The sequence below is a fragment of the Lytechinus pictus genome, chromosome 7 (assembly GCF_037042905.1).
Source record: "Lytechinus pictus isolate F3 Inbred chromosome 7, Lp3.0, whole genome shotgun sequence".
NCBI lineage: Eukaryota > Metazoa > Echinodermata > Echinoidea > Temnopleuroida > Toxopneustidae > Lytechinus > Lytechinus pictus.
The window spans coordinates 41,269,345-41,286,767 of NC_087251.1; the positions used below are offsets into that span (position 1 = coordinate 41,269,345).

The 17,423-nt window shown below is 36.0% G+C and overlaps 1 protein-coding gene across 2 annotated transcripts; it reads left to right on the plus strand.

Moving 5' to 3' along the window:
- The first annotated feature begins 2,759 nt into the window (after window positions 1-2,759).
- Window positions 2,760-16,846, plus strand: LOC135154787 (uncharacterized). Of its 2 annotated transcripts, XM_064102695.1 has the most exons (5): window positions 2,806-3,425; window positions 9,183-9,506; window positions 10,643-10,774; window positions 13,196-13,251; window positions 13,551-16,846. In XM_064102695.1, the coding sequence occupies exons 2-5, from the start codon at window positions 9,200-9,202 to the stop codon at window positions 14,655-14,657; spliced, it is 1,602 nt and encodes a 533-aa protein (XP_063958765.1). In that variant the 5' UTR covers window positions 2,806-3,425; window positions 9,183-9,199; the 3' UTR covers window positions 14,658-16,846. The 2 variants fall into 2 exon arrangements, with proteins under 2 accessions (XP_063958766.1, XP_063958765.1); XM_064102696.1 differs by lacking the exon at window positions 10,643-10,774 and having other exon boundaries at window positions 2,760-3,425.
- Window positions 16,847-17,423: the final 577 nt, after the last annotated feature.

Sequence of the window (17,423 nt, forward strand, 5' to 3'; positions counted from 1 at the left end):
AAGCAAGAATGTAAATAAAGGAAATGCTATAAACAATCAATGCAATGCGAATGCGAAGCACGTTTATTATTTTTTTTAAATATACTCTGCAGAAATGGACAATTTTAAGCACTATCTATAACATGTTTTAATATGTTGGAAAAGTGTTAAGAGAAATGCGAACGCATGCTCAAAATATGATTGTCCGATCTAAAAACTGAACATTTTATGGATGCTTTTAAATTAAAGAAATTGTTGTGAATCTCAATAAAAAAAATTAAATGGGAATTCAACCTTGGTCATAAAATGTTGCGTGCCAGGAGAAAATGTAAGTAAAACAAAATGATGATAAAGAAATCGGACAAGCAATAACATAGGCGGATCCAGGGGAGAGTCTGAGGCCCCCCCCCCCCCTATTGGCGGAGCAGAAAAATGAATAAAGGGGGGAAGAAAGAAAAAAAGAAAAAAGGGAAAGAAAGGAGGAAAAAAAGAAGAGGAACAATGAAAGGAGGAAGACGAGTGTATAAAATAATTTCAGAGGAAGACTTGGAAATTTTTTTTTTAATGTTTCATGTTATTATATTAAAATTTTGCTCGCACTTAGCGCTCGCATTGCCTGATTTGATTGCATGTATCTTGCTCAATATAGGCTGATATGTATAGCTTTAGATATCAAGTTTTTAAGTCAATATACAAAACATATTTCAGCTCGGATATCGAGCTTTCATTATTTTGTTTGATTTGCCAATTGATTTTTTTAAAGTGCTCTGTAAAATGTCCGTTTCAAGATGTGGATATCAACATTTTGCAGCTTGCGCTGTGCGCTCGCATTATTTGATTTGCCAAGTATAGGCCTAACTATTGTCTTTGTGCATGTTGTGTATTCCATAAGATTCTTAAGATATCCCTTTTTAGGTGTCTGATTGAAAGAAAAAAATAGGCCCTATGAGCTAGCGCTGTGCGCTCGCATTTTGATTGGTGAGTTATGTATAAACTGCATAAAATCCCGCATTTATGACAGGTCATACAAAATTTTGGCTCGCGATTTGCGCTCGCATTATTTTTTAAAAATATATCAACTCATGAATCCCATTCATGATTACAAAAGTGCTTAAAATATCATTTTTTTAGGCCTCAATGTCAGCAAATTTCACGCACTCATTAGGCTTATTAGATCATGGACCTATTCGTAATAGGTCCATGATTAGATTAATAAATATAATAATATTTTTATGAATTCTTAATAACTGAATTGTCCCTTTTTCAGAAAGAAATATTGACAAGCTTCATATCGCGCTTAGAAAGATGAAAAGGAAGATAGTCATCATTTTCATACGATGACAAAATGTCCTTAGGCCTAGAATGTCCCGATCCTAGGTCAAAATGTTAAAAAATAATCAGCTCGCGCTTCGCGCTCGCATCATTTGTTAAAGGACAAGTCCACCCCAACAAAAGGTTAATTTAAATAAAAAAAGAAAAATCCAACAAGCATAACACTGAAAAATTCATCAAAATCGGATGTATAATAAGAAAGTTATGACATTTCAAAGTTTCCCTTAATTCCACAAAACAGTTATTATGCACATCCTGGTCGGTATGCAAATGAGGAGACTGATGACACCATCCACTCACTATTTATTTTGTATTTTATTATATGATGCTAATTTTCTCTTAATTGTCAAGTGAACACGTAGAATTAGCATAATTAATACTATATGGTTCAGTCAAGTTAGTCATTCTTGTCAAATCTGTTAAAAAAATATTGTATTGTTCAAACAATAAAAAAATGAAAGAGTGAGTGAGGGACATTATCGACTGTTTCATTTGCATGTCACTGAGTTGCATGTGCATGACTGTTCCGTGAAAAATATGCGAAACTTTAAAATGTCATAACTTTTATTTTACATCCGATTCATTTTCAGCGTTATACTAGTTTGATTTTTTCTATTTTTTCCTGGGGTAGACTTGACCTTTAATTTATTTTACTTAAATTCCACGATTCTGCATGTTTTCCTGTTCATCTATATGCTTTATCTCGGGTTTTTTTTTAAAGTCAAATCTAGTGGTGTACTTTTCACTTCGGCTTTCTTAGCACCCCTTGAATTGACATAGTCTTGTCTTGTCTTTCCGTTGATGCCCACAATCAAAGTGTTGATTATTATGGCAAAGTAGGGCCTAATGAATATGGTGCCACAATTTTGCCCCTGCCCCGCCCCCCCCCCTCCACATAGCTTCTGTTGTGCCACTGCTATACTACGTGTACTATGGCTTATTTTGTTGCGTTGTAGTCCTATTTACAAAAACAAGCAAAAATTTCATAAATTACAAGGTACGCATACAGAAAAGAGAATGGCAATAATTGCTTCGATGAAAGGAAACTGCTTTATATTACTGCCAGGGTTGAATGGTCTACTTTCACCTACACCTCTCCACATTCCCTGGTAATGACAAGTAAGCCAGTATCAAGACAATCCGAGGAGTATGCCCGTCGCCTTTACCTCACGTGGAATATCATGTTGTCGTCGAGCTCTGTTGTCTTGATAGTCTAGGCTGTCAGACACATCTTAAGTATTCCCAATTAAAACTTCAAACTACAAACAACGAATTTAGATTTTCGGTCTATAATCACCCTAATGTTGATATTCATTTTGATAAATGATATCCCAAATATTTTATTTGTACATTATTACGGCGATTAGACTTCCCAAAATAGCATCCATCGAACAGTACATTCACCAGCGCGCTAAATAGTCTTGAAGCAAAAGACTAAATTCACGTGTAAACAAACGAGTTACACGTGAGTCAGTACGATGCCTATTTTCATCTGTGCACGGCCAGTTATTCGCCCAAAACACATGTTCACACACGTTCATCACGTACAACAAAGCGACGATCGTGTATATTCATGCTCAAACACACCGATCTGTTTCCCAGGCTTGTTGGACACCAAGAACTTCCATGAAGTGGTTATTCGACTGAGGTCCTGGATAAGGAGCAGGTTGTACATTATGATCCTTACATCTCTACGATTTTCGAGTCATTTTTGAGAGATACAAGCATCCACCCGGCCCGGCCCGCCATCCATGAGCTGTGTTGTACTTGTAGTAGTAGTAGTGCAGTGTGAGACTACAAGTTGAGCCGTGTTTACTCGCCACACTACATGTAGTACATTTTCACTGTCACTACCTACCATTCATCGGAATTGGATGAGCAAATGTACCTTCTATCTGGAAATTATATTTTGGAACTAGTTTTGTCGTACTAGAACATCGGGATAAACATCTGATTGCAGGATATGTACAATATAGACGGTTGTTCCAAGTTAATTTGCAATTCTGGACAGCAGGGAAATGTAGGAGACCTCGCAGTTTCTTCAAAAATCAACTTCTAGCCGAGACGAAACAAGGTCCTGGCCTAACTTCGTTTAAAAAAATACGATATTGGAGGTAAGATTATCATGAAATATACAGTAATAGAAAGTACCCCCAAAGTTTTACTTTGAATATGCGGGTATAGCCCCGTCGGGAGCCCCGTATAGCCTATCTATCATGTATATATACTATCTTATCATAGAACAGAAGGGTATATTCCTATACCCTTCACTTCAGTTCTTTCCGGATAGTATTTGTAATCCAATGATTTTGTCTATAATAACCCTTACTTATATTTTATTAATTGTAATATACAATTCCCTTATTCCTCTTTAACATTGATGTCACGTTGCTATTATTTGTAATGATCTTAACCCTTTGATATTTTATAGTTTTAGACATACAACTGATTGTCATTATAACTGATTGTCATTGTTTCAATCGATTTTCTATAATGCCATGATTATTTCATTACTATAATTTCAGTGTGTTTTATCAGTGAATAAATTATACAATTAGTAATTTAATAATTAGTAACTGTTCCCTTTTGATAACTTAAATATTTCAGTTTGATTCATATTATCATTTAAGTAAAAATATTTGTTTATTTATGTTACCAAGCATTGTTATCTTTGACTTAGATTTTGACTTTATTTTCATGTATGATATGATGATTTATGTTGCTCTATGTTTTCATCAGGTCATTGATGAAAAACAGTTTTATGTTGATCTTATGTACCTGAATAAATATGTTCTAATAAATAGAGCCGTCAGGAAACGTATTTTATCACAAATAAAGGTCTAGGCCGGGGCCTAGATAATATCTACCTATTAATCCTATTTTCACCGCTCTCTCGAGGACATGCACACAGTTTTCAATAAACGGGCCGTAAAGAAAATTTCAGCCGTTAGGCGGGGCGAGTTAGCCCATCATAAGGGAAAACAGTGATAGAAAACGAATGATGGGTTAAATTAAGGCAATAAACATCAAGCTACTTCCTTTTCTGATAATCTATGATAAGTTATATGATTTCACACTAATATATATATACCGATATATTAAGCATATTATATTATGTACATGTATACAAGGACATTTTATAGGGCTATTATGTTCATAGATTAGGGCGAACCTGCCCGTCGCAAAAGGGGTTAACTTGCCCCACGGGCAGTCATTTTCCTTTATCTTGTTCTACGCAAAATGTACAACCTATGTTGAAGTATTTCAATAGCCAAATGTCACACCTTTCTAGCAACAAAACTTACTGTAACTGTACCTTTATTTATGAGATTCTAAAGAAAAATTCAAGAAATCAGATTTTTCTTTAATACTCATATAGCCTCGAAACGGATAAGTCGCCGGAAGTTTTGGAGATTTCGAGCACATGGCCTCTCGCCAAAGTAATCCTCCGGGTAGGTTGTCGTTACATCATCGACAAAACTTATATCCAATCACAGCTAAGGGAGAAATCGCGTGGTTGGCGGACTCTCCCCAATAGCTAGTGCTGATTGCGCGCACCCTTCCCTCTTAGGGCCCTGGAAACGATTTCGCAGGGGATGCTTGTTTAGAACAAATGGTTTTCACTCCAAATAAAAAAAAAAGTCCAAAATGAAGGAGATTTTTGTTAAACAGTATAGGGGAATAAGAGAAGAGAATGAGTTGATATATATATAAAATATATATAATAAATGAAAAACTATCAAGTGATAATTTGTAGCAGAAATAGTCATTTCCCTGTTTGTGATACTCGTGAATGTCAACGACACGATTTTGGTACGTACTTCTTTTCTCCAACCACAGAGCCAGTTTCATTTTGTTCTGGAGTAATATTTCGATCACAAAGATCTCCGGACGGAGATTCATTTTCCCTAATGAATATTTCTTCTTGCTTTGTCTTGTATCTTACCTTGTACATTCACAGAAAAGGTTGATTAGTGTGACGACAGTGTAGATGAAGAATATGAATACGTTACATTGCTCATCACGCTGCGGAAACGGGGGGAGGGGGTGGACTTCAGTCCCCGACTTTTTTTTCAAAACCGTTGCACACGAAAACTTAAAAATGACCATCTGATTGTGATTTTTTGCATGGTCAGCCCCCCCCCCCACTTTCAAAACCTTTCCGCGGCCCCTGTTATAAAAAGTTTACTAAAACAAGTCAAAATTGATTGTGAAAAGAAGGTGTTTTTTTTGTAATGTTCTTATGTTTTACAACGGGCCTAAATACACCTTTTTTTAAATTGTAAAAAAAAACACTTTGCGTACATTCCAGAACTGTAATCTGTAGTGATTTCGATATTTTTTTCTTCAAAACATGATTGCAGGTGATGTAATAGTATAGGTTGGTGGTAATGAACTTTTCGATTATGGACATTGTAGGCAGGGCGTTTTTTTTTCATCAATACATGTATACCATGTACTAGTTTGGAATTGCTCTGTTTATTTAGTTCATATACCTCTCCATAGAAATGGGTCGTCTGGATTCAAGTTGTGAGTCAACTTTTATAATATCCTATAAATATGTTAAGATATTTCAATGTTGCACTTCTCCATCATCCAGGTGTCGTAGTGAGTGTTTGATGTTCATACAATCATTTTTTATTTGTATAATCATGACTCTGCGCTAGTAAAACATAATGCATAATGGAAACAATTTCAGGGGAAATACAGGAAAATGCATTTCGGTCATTGAAGTAAACGCGGCATGTTTATATTCTCAAAAATTACTTGTAAATTATTAGCTTATACTCGTGTGTTTTTATACCCCCCCCCCCAAAAAAAAAGATCCATGTATATAGAGTAACAACGGTTTTATCATATCTGTATATATCCCGTTGAATGGTGAGAACAATGTACTCCAATTGGGTCATTCACAATTAAGAGTCACGTTCGTCAACATGTTTTTGGATAGATCATGGATAGATGTATTTTACCACACACCTCTCTTTTATCAAGATAATGGACTATGATTGGTTGTGGCTGGTCACATGGTGAACCATCGCGATGCAACTTTTGCACACATTCATTCCCTGTCTACGTGCAGTGTGGTATTGCACGTGTAATCTCGCATGCAGTGGCGTCTAAAGTCATTCTTCTGTGACGATATACCAGCATGGTATAGCTCAATGATATACCAGCTTCATTTGTGTTCGTTGTGTGTGGTGAATTACGCAAGTGCTGATTCCGGGGGGGGGGGGGGGGGCTAGTGGGGTGGTCCGCGCTACCAACATACCACTCGACACACACACACACACCCACACACATCGTCTTAACCTAAAAGTCTCTAATACCTCATGCACGCATGCACGTCAATCCATTATTTTTTAAAACATCACAACAGGAACCTCATGTACCCATAAAGTTTTTGTGATTTTTTTTTTTTTTTTTTTTTTTTTTTTTGGGGGGGGGGTTGACAGAAGACTGATCCTTTCCCTTGAAAAGAGTGAAGTATTATTATTAATCTCTTGTAACCCATGTTTTTCAAAATTTTGCATTGATTCATTTTTGTGAATGTAACTAAAATTGGTAGATGCATGTTTATAAGGTCTATTTTTGGCTAAAGGTATTTACAGATATATTGTATGTAAAATAGAACAAATAAATGCCCAGTTTTACCATTCCAGAAACCTTCCCTTTTAAACGATTAATTTTTTCGACGTACCCCCCCCCCCCCTTTCAAATACTCAGAAAATGCGATTTATATACATTTACACTACAGGACTAATGACGACCCTACATGTTTTGGCTGCATTCACTTTACCGTTTTATGGGCTTAATCGTTCGTTTAAATTTTTTTATATACTTATCTCTGATTTCTGATTTATTGAATAATGTCCTGAAAAAATATCCGTTTTTTTTTTGTTTTTTTTTGTTGTTGATTCGCCTGCGTAGCAGAGCAAGATTATAAGGCGCCGCTTTTACCGACGGCGGCGGCGACGGCCGCGTCGTCAACATTAAAAAATGAGGATCATTAAGATATACTAATGTGTACAATTGCCTTGTGACTTTCACCTAACCTGGATTGTTTACTTTGCTCATCATGGAGATCACACAATTAATAACTGTAGATGAGTGAAATGTTACCCTACTTGATTTTATAATTATCACAAATTGCTTTACCGTTGTTTGATTAACGTACACCAGAGTGTTGACACAATTATTTTGATCAGGGCTAGATTCAGATGGGTCGCGTTAATTACTAGTTTGTTACCAGATGCCAGATGCATTCTTTTTTATCTATTATGAATTCATGTGTCTTTAGATAGTTTAAATTTACATTTCTTGTATGGTTTTGAATGTTTTGAAATGGATGTCGGTACAAAAATTCTCAGATCATATCTTAAAATACCCCGTCACGGAAATAATGTCTAGAGAGTCTTGTGCAAAATGATTATAATTACCTTACAATATAAATAAGACCATATAATGTTATAAAAACAGTAAAAAATAATGCACATTGTTTAAGCCTGTCACTCTTACAAGTTGTTTAAACTAATGTTGTAATTGTTTAAACTTGTTAAACAACTTGTTACAAATTGTTAACAGTTGTTTGAAAAGTTTAAACAATATTTGTTAGAATGACGGGCTTGAAATTTTAAATAGCGTTTTTACAGTGTAATAAAAAGCACTGGATGAGAGAAATTTAAAGGTCAAGTTCACCCCAGAAAAATGTTGCATGCTTCGAATAAATAGAGAAAAAAGCTGGAATTTTTCATTACAATCGCATATAAAATAAGAGTTATGACATTTTAAAGTTTCGCTTATTTTTCACAAAACAGTGATATGCACACCTCGGTGACATGCAACATGAGACAGTCGATGATGTCCCTCACCCACTGTTTATTTTGTGTTTTAATTGTTTGAATTATACAATATTTCATTTTTTTACAGATTTGACAATAAGGACCAACTTAGCTGAACCGTATAGTATCAAACAATGCTAACTCCACAATGTTCAGGGATGAATTTATTTTGTTTCACTTGACAATGAGCAAAAAATTTGAATATTTCATATAAAAAATACAAAAGAAATAGTGGATGAGGTCATCGGTCTCGTCATTTATAGGATGTGCATATAACTGTTTTGTGAAATTAAGCTCAACTTTAAAATGTCATAACTTTCTTATTTTACATCCGATTTTGATGAAATTTTCAGTGTTATGCTTGATGGATTTTTCTCTCTTTATCCAAATCAACTTTTTTTTTTTTTTGGGGGGGGGGTGAACCTGTCCTTTAAACATACACTTTTAAATTTGCTGGGTACACCAATACTACTTTTTCTTTTGGCTAAAAATTTGGTATTTTTGGCGAAGATTTTTTTTTGTATATGTAGTTCTATAACTTCTAATGGATACACCCTATGCCCCTTTTAAGTGCATATTTTGTAATTCTCAGTTAATATTCTACCAGAAAATATATACTTTTATGTACAATGGGTGAAGTACATGTATGTCAAAGTTACAGAGATTCAAAGGACGAAATTTTTCATGTCGCGAACACATGTCACACAAAACTGGCAAACTCAAAACACATGGCCTAGCTATCATTTTCATGAGTTTCAAGTTGCTTAAGGGCAAAGGTAATAGGGTCAATAAACTTAGTATTTTATTACCATATTACTGGTGTCTTTTGTGAATAATATAGCTAGTCTAATGCAAGCGAGACTGCTAGGGGTGTTCAGCATAGATATCGTGATTTAAAAAAAAAGTTCAGTCAATGTTACTTTACCAGATCTGGACCTATGATCATAATAGTGACAATTAACCTTGGCTTGACAAACTTTCGCTTGAAATCTGTGATTGATTCAACTACTTTTATTTCTCTTTAAATAGATTGATCATCGTACAAGATGGCATCGACAGATTCAAGTCCTTCCAGTGATGACACAAACCTATCAACTTACCACATCGCTCCGTACAGCAGTCCTAACAAGAGCCAGATCGCTAGGAACCTACAACCAGACCCGAGTCAACCTGGACCTTCTAGTGTTGGTCGCCCATCCTGTTCTAGTTGGTCTCCCCAATCAGAGCGGCCTTTCACGCCAAGAAAAAACCGCACCGCAATGGTAGCTTCTGAGATAGACCGAACCAATACCTCAAGTTCCTCTTCAGACTCGTCCTTAGGAGAGTCAAGATCTCCTGACGTCATTTGGCGAGGTACATGTATGTTTACAATTTCGATGGGGGGGGGGGGGGAAACAGCAAGTTAATTCCACAAAAGTTACTGCTTGTGTCTTATTAACAAAAGCAAAATCCTTTTTTAATGTTCCATTCATATAGGATGGTACATCAATCTGGAACGTACTAGATTTTAGTAAGGCCGTTAACAAGCTCTCTTGAAATTTGTCTTTATTTCCCATCAGTGCAACAAAATTACGTTTAGCCGGTTCAGTTTTGAACGCGATAAGAGAATATTTTCATCATTTATGGAGGTAAACTTAAAATGGTGTAAGAATTCATATAATGAAACTGGATTTCACACTTTCAGAATAAAAGCTTGCGTGCGATTCCGTATCCTTATCAGATGCGGTGTCACCCGGGGTGTCGCGGCGGTGAGATGGGGACGGGCCTCCCCCATCATGCTCATTCTTTGCTAACCTTACAAAATTTGAAATTTCTTGGGGGCGACCCCCGTTAACTATACCCCTCTTCTTTCACAGGACATTCTCTATTGGTATTTTCTATTTCTGTTTTCTTTGTTTTTATGTGTGCCTTGTTTTCATTGTCAGGATTGATGAGCACGATATTTGAAGTATTAAAACAAATCATTACCCCTTTTCACCTAAATCATCTTGTAAAAATGACATGTGGAATTCCAGCCTTTATTGTGAACCGGGATTAGGCACTTTATACTGCCTGGTGTTGAATTTAAGGGAGCCGATTTAGGCATCCAATGTTAGGCAATCCATCTCGATTTGAATCACGGTCTGATATCTTTCTTTTCTTTTATAAATATTTGGGGATATATAGGTAGAACAAATTTCATCTTTCCACAATCAAAATTGATGGTGGAAAGACGAAAATTTGTTAATTTGAGTTTTACCAAAAATATTAAATCTCTTTACGGATTTGGGGACATAGAGTTTCTCATTTTTATATATATGTACATGTATATTCATACTCTGTGGTGCTCGTATCACTTATATATTTGTCGCCATGTTGAAAATTCTCACTGCACAGCACTTGAGCTACATGTAAGGGCATGGCCAAGGTTTGCTAATATCCCCGTTATCGCCACCATCATCATCTGTTCCCCATCTTTAACTTGTACATTATTTGTGTATTCTTTAAAGATGACTCGCCTGAAAGAGCATGTGGAGGTAACATTCCCACCAGGATGTTCTCCAACACATCTCGTCAGAGAAAGAGAGCTTATTCAGATGACTTTCACTATAGTAAACATGCAAAGTTGATGCACAAATATGGTAAAGAAAAAATGAATGGATGTATCGCTGTTATCGAATGAAGAAAAATTCCATAATGGCTTTAAAAAAAACCAGCGTGATATTTTTGGACCCGATATCATCCGCCTGAGGGAAATATTAATTAACAAGTTTTCAATTTCTTTTTATTTTGTGATTGCAGTACTGATAGTAAATATGAAATGATAACACCTTTTCATGTTTTCCAAACTCACACTTGCCATGTTATTCTCAAGCTGATATAACAAGTTATATATTTCACGCATTCTACCAATGAATGTGGAGTTTCTCAGGCTACTTTTGTAGGGCCTGTCGTGTTCACTTTTGGTGTGTTTGAAAAGAATGTAACCCAAATCAACGCACATAGAAACTCACTTCATTCATTAATGTGTGATTTGTGTCTCTGGCTATAAATATGTACCCCATTTCCTTCATGTATTTTCCATTAAATTGTATTGCATGTCAGGGGAGGGCCCTGGCTATTGCATTATCTCCGTTATGATGTTCAAATGTTCCGTTCGAAGGTGTTTCAAGATGCTGTTGTATCACTGAAATGATGATGAAAATCTTAAACCGCTAAGCTTGCATGAGCAATTTATTCAGTATATACTAATAGATATAATCAAAATATGATTTTATGTTCATTTGGAACTTGAACTTTAAGGATTTTTACTTTTTGAAAATTATACTTATTAAGTTATTAATGTAGTGCAGTTCGTTCATAGATGAAAAAACGCAAAAATATGCTCTGGCAATGGTTGAATATTTCATACCTGTATGATCATATTTTGAATATGTCTCTTAGTAAAAATTAATCGTGATAAAGCAAGTCATGCGTACGGGTAAGTCCTAATTGCCCCAGATACCGGATATACGTATATATTTCCATTACATTCCATTGAAAAAAAATGCACACATTTTTATAGCACCATTTGTATGTGTACATGTATAAGATTATACAAATTGCACGTGCATGAATCTATTTGATTGTTTTTCCTAACAATTACTGGGTGAGTGTGCGTGTGTATCTTCTTCAATTTAAAGAAGGATGTCTCCTTTCACCACATTTCATTTACTCTGAAAATTTACATCTTTCAGAAAAAATGAATCATTTATTACTCAAAGAAAATGTATCGTTACTATTTTCTTTGATATGCCTTTACGTTTATTGTAGGTATCATATCTCTTCAGTGTTCATAATATAGTTTGAATGATTACAGTCATACAGACGGTCTTAGTCTTTTCCTCAGTTTCTCACTTTTTACTAAAAAGTGAGATAAAGGAAAGCAAATATGTAAATATTGTTAAGTTTCACTGTAAGAACTTATTAAAGGACAAGTCCACCCCAAAAAAGTTTATTTGAATAAAAAGAAAAAATTCAAAAAGCATAACACTGAAAATTTCATCAAAATTGGATGTAAAATAAGAAAGTTATGACATTTTAAAGTTTCCCTAAATTTCATAAAACAGTTATATGCACATCCTGGTCGGTATGCAAATTAGGAGACTGATGACGTCATCCACTCACTATATCTTTTGTATTTTATCATATGAAATATGAAATATTCTCATTTTCTCCTCATTGTCAATTGAAACAATGATTATAATTCCTCCCTGAACATGTGGAATTAGCATTGTTTAATATTATATGGTTCAGTCAAGTTGGTTCTTTTTGACATATCAGTAAAAAATGAAATATTGTATAATTCAAACAATAAAAAACAAAAGAAAAAGTGAGTGAGGGACATCATCGGCTGTCTCATTTGCATGTCACTGAGTTGTGCATATCACTGTTTTGTGAAAATTAAGTGAAACCTTAAAATGTCATAACTTTCTTATTTTACATCCGATTTTGATGACATTTTCAGCGTTATGCTTGTTTGATTTTTCTCTATTTAGTCAAATCAACATTTTTCTGGGGTGGACTTGACCTTTAAGTCATTTAATTAGAAATCATATGAAATCAACCTGTAAATAAGATAGCCATGCTCCGAAACTCAAGTGATGAGCAATCCATGTTGCTTTTGTCAGGAAACTTATTGATAAAAGAAAGACCTGAAAACATGATTTGACAGTGTAAAATTCCCATTCTAATTTTCTGCATCTAGTAATTTCAAAACTAATTTGTCCCTGCCCACAAGAGAGATATGAGAAATGAAATAACTCTTGACGGATGATGAAATCATCCCATTCTGACCAATGTAGGATACACTCTTTGTAGTCCCACCCTGACCCCTGTTGGATACACTCTTTGTAGTTCCACCCTGACCCCTGTAGGATACACTCTTTGTAGTCCCACCCTGACCCATGTAGGATACACTCTTGGTAGTTCCACCCTGACCCCTGTAGGATACAGTCTCTTGATATCAATGATCTTGTGTGCCTCTTTTTCTCTTCTGCATATCTTTACTTTCTTCCATGCAGATAGCTGCGTCTCTGACATGTCCGAATTCTCCCCGGATTCAGCCAATTGCTCTACAGTAAGTAATGATTCTTTATCAGCTGCACTATCGTACCCCCTAATGAAAATGAAGTAATGCAATGGGTTGGGGGTTTTTTGTGGGGGGGGGGTGTAACATGACTACATGTATGTGTCTCATTTCAGCATCATACTTCCTCAGCACTTTCTACTCATGACCATCATATATTGTAACACAAGTTACAATTTGCCAGGAACATTTTTATAGACAGTTCAGGGTCCTATTTCTTAATGTACCTGCCAAGGAATACTATTCCAGGCAATTAAATTGATTGGTTTTGATTTCTTTGATTTTTACAGCAAACGTCACTGAAGGATGAATCAAATGGAAGTGGGCTGAACGGTCATAGTTCCAGCGGGATGAACAGTGACCAGGAGAAGCAGGAAAAGATATCCCAGGCCACCTTTGATAAAGTCCTGATTGATGCTAACCAGCGGAGGCACATCCGAAATAAGGCCAGGAACACGGGCACCGACTCTGGTTCGGACTCAAGCTCCGGGAACATGTGCTTGGACATGACGATGACAAGTCACATGACTGATGTAGTTGGTACTTCACAAAAGTTGGACAGTACAACCTCTGAATCCTCAGGCATTGGAGCCAACTACATGTCGTCAGTTCAGTGTGATTTCCAGTTGCCCCGATCTACAATCATGGCTGGCGGTGTCACTAACAGTAGCACTGGTGTGTCAACCATGTACAATAGCCAAGGAAATAAAGTCTCTGACGAGAGCAAACAAGAAAGTATGTCCAGTGGCAGCAGTGGAGCGCGTAAGAGACATGTCCCATGGTCAATAGCACGCTATTATTATCAAACAAAACGACCTCCACTTTCCCAAGATGTGTCAGTAGATGGTGATGAAGGTAACATAGAAATGAATAATTTACCAAGCAGGCGTATTGGACAACCTGAGAGGAAGCGGAAGCGGTTTCATAGGACTTTCACAGCACTAAGACAATGTGGCCTTTTAGATCTCACAATGCAAACTGCTTCTTTGATGGAGCAAAACTCAAAGCTCCAGAAGCAGCTTGGTGAGCTGCACCGTCAGGCGCACCTTATGTACCATACTGTGAGTCATTTTTCTAAAATTCAACCAAATGTATTAGGTAGTCCAGAAACACAGAAAGTCATGGACGGACTAAAAGCAATGATGGACAGAAACCCTGTGGAGGACATCGATATGTCTTTGTTTGAATCCTTGTCAGGTTCAAGAGACTCTCCTGCTGTGGAGAGTGGGACATTTACTATGAGTAATCAGATTCCATCCGTCTCTGTTGAATCCTCGGAGAGATCTGGTGCATTGAGGATACCTGGCCACCAAGGCCCAAGAAACAGTTCTGACAGTGCCATTCAATCATCAATCAATGCATCAACATTCTCACCAAGTGAAAAATCGGGACAGTAGATTATTATGTAATGGTGGCTGTTTCTGTGAACTCATTGTGTTGTTGTATTAGCTGTTGGTAGATATTTTCATCCTATGAGGTGATTTGAAAGTTTTCTGCTTCCTATACTTTGTAAGGATTACCCCTGCATAAAAGAAGAAATGTTAGAAGGTCACACCCTAAACTATCTTCTTGATGTATGCAATATTACATTTTTACGTTGCAAGTAAGATGTTGAAAAAACAGTTTCTTGGTATCCAAAGGCAAACTACAGAAATGGGTGGTTTGATCCCATTAAAAACGGTCCCCGTACACGCTGCAGGATGTCTTACTTAAAATCTAACCTCTTTTTTCATAAGCTCATTGGCTTAAGTAACTGAAATAAAAATGTGTACATTTCCATAGAAGTCTCTCAGAATATGGAAAGAATAAATGTTTGTACAGTTACAATGCAAATTATGTATTTGTTTCGATTGAAAAAAAAACCTAGGTAATGGTCTTGAGGCTGGATTTAGAGGTATTTTTCTCTTGTTTTATACCTCGGTCACATTTGCTCTACGGCGGCCGTACGGCGAGTGGAAAACAGCCGTTTTAACATCTTCTACCATAGCTAATTATAGGTAGTATGAATAATAATGAATACAATGGCTGTTTTCGACTCGCCGTACGGCCGCCGTAGAGCAAATGTGACAGAGGTATTACGTATACAAGACAATTAATATTTAACATAACTGAAAAAAAACCCGAAGTTGTAGTGTTCATCTTTTACAATAAAGTTTTGTTATAGGTACTTATGTTACTCTTTTGAAATATATATGATTAATAATGAGTTCTGCCAGACTAAAAAAAAAAATCGAAATGGATCTAATGGCACATATCTGTGTGACGTTCATATCTAAACAAGGACATCCGTTTCTTCAAGATAAGTATAGAACGATAAAACGAAGCCGTGTTGTACACGTGTCTAGCAGGCCTACACAATCCTGTAAGGAAATATTGACTCTTTGCAATGTCCAATAATACTAGTAAATTGAGAGAAATATTAAAAGCAAATTCCAGTTTAGGTTGGCAGTTAGTCATGGACTATTTGAGTGTGATACTTATCTTGCTGTTTACCGTATTTAATCCGTGAGGATTTACCTTACCAAATTTAATGCTCGTGTACCAGAGTTTGAGTTTCTTTATCGTAGTAGAATCCATGGCAGTATGTCAAGATCCAATTCTTTCTCAACTCCCCAAGTATTACTCAAAGTACTGCGATAATAGATAATGCAAGTTAATTCCTGTTTTAATGCTTCAGAATATTCCAGACTACGGGGAAACTTTCTCCACCCACCAATTCCTTTGAAAATGCAAGTCAAATCACAATGGAGAGCTGGGAGGCTTTTGTCGAAAGTTGGTGGACCGGGACAGCATCGGAACCGTTGACTCCGGACAACGACATATTTGCGATTGTTCGTCCGGTGCAAATCTTTGGATGATCTGCTGTCCCAGTCCACCAACTTTAAACAAAAGCCTCTCAGCTCTCCATTGTGATTTTAATTGCATCTTCAAAAGAATCGATGCGTTTCCCCGTAGTAAATACGAAAACTACCTAATGTTTTGGAATAACGAACCTTTGGATTTCGGAATAATGAATCTTCACACAAAGTAACGAGCATATATCCGACATTCAAAGGTATAGTGAACGTTTCTTCTTTTTTTTCGCTGCAATGTATATATTCACTTTCTTGAAGGTTGGTTAGAAAGGTCATTTATTACATTTTGCATTTTCTAAAAGAAAAACACCAAGCGTAAGTAGTGGTATTCATAAGGTGATATTGGATGAAGAGTATTGAATTTTATCATAATAAGGTAGTAGGAATACAAGCAAGCTGATTCCATTCTTATCCAACGAGATGCCTACATTATTCCTTTGAAGTCAATTAAGAGGTAGGAAGAGATTTGTCAACCTGTTTTTGCGCGATGGCTGGACATTCAATTATCTATGTTTATAGCTATCACTACCAAATAAAATCTTTTTGTAACAAGGTCCTTAATCTGTAAGACTCATGATTACAACCTTGCCAAATAGGTAGAAAGTCTGAAGCATTTTAGCGGTTCCAGATGATCTGTATTTTGATTGTCTTTACATCCATGTATTTTCTTAACAGCAAGCATACAATGTTGTACATAGATTGAATTAAAAACTTTAACTTTCGATAACTTACTCTTGTCATATATCGTGTGCTTTGTGTATTGCCAATTTATAGATTTATAAGTAAGTTTTTCCCCTTCGAACCCGTTTTCAACAGCAGCTTTTCTGTGGTAGGCCCTGTACCTTTTGATTTGGTATAGGCAACTGATCTGTAGTGCGTTTCAATAAAAAGTGTACACTTTAAAAAAAGTTCCGGGAATTTAAAAATATACATAATCGGGATAAGTTTTTCACATATTTTCTTGAGTTTGGGTCTCATCTATCAAATGAAAGTTATAATTTTGACAGAATGTTACACTTGAGTGAGCACTGTCCATTTTTTGTAAAGCTCGCAGAAATCGGTTTGCGCAGAAATGCTCATTTTCACCCTGTGTCAAGGGAGAAAGGCGAAAACAATCTTGTGCGGTACATTTCTCATACATTTTTTTTTCATTTTTATCAAATTGAAATAAACACATACATACAATCATTTTGTAATGACTCTGCCACCCAAATTGACATTTTAACCCAAAGTAAGCACAACTTTTCATTTCATTTATTTTTCACAAATCAATCAAAATACAAAACATCTAACTCATTCCAAAATAGT

What these genes read in the sequence shown, in the direction of transcription:
- LOC135154787 (XM_064102695.1), top strand. Translation starts at nt 9,200, where the DNA reads ATGGCATCGACAGATTCAAGTCCTTCCAGTGATGACACAAACCTATCA. An exon ending in AAAGTTGATGCACAAATATG is followed by an intron (nt 10,775 to 13,195) that starts GTAAAGAAAAAA and finishes TCTTCCATGCAG; the next exon opens with ATAGCTGCGTCTCTGACATG. An exon ending in ATTCAGCCAATTGCTCTACA is followed by an intron (nt 13,252 to 13,550) that starts GTAAGTAATGAT and finishes TGATTTTTACAG; the next exon opens with CAAACGTCACTGAAGGATGA.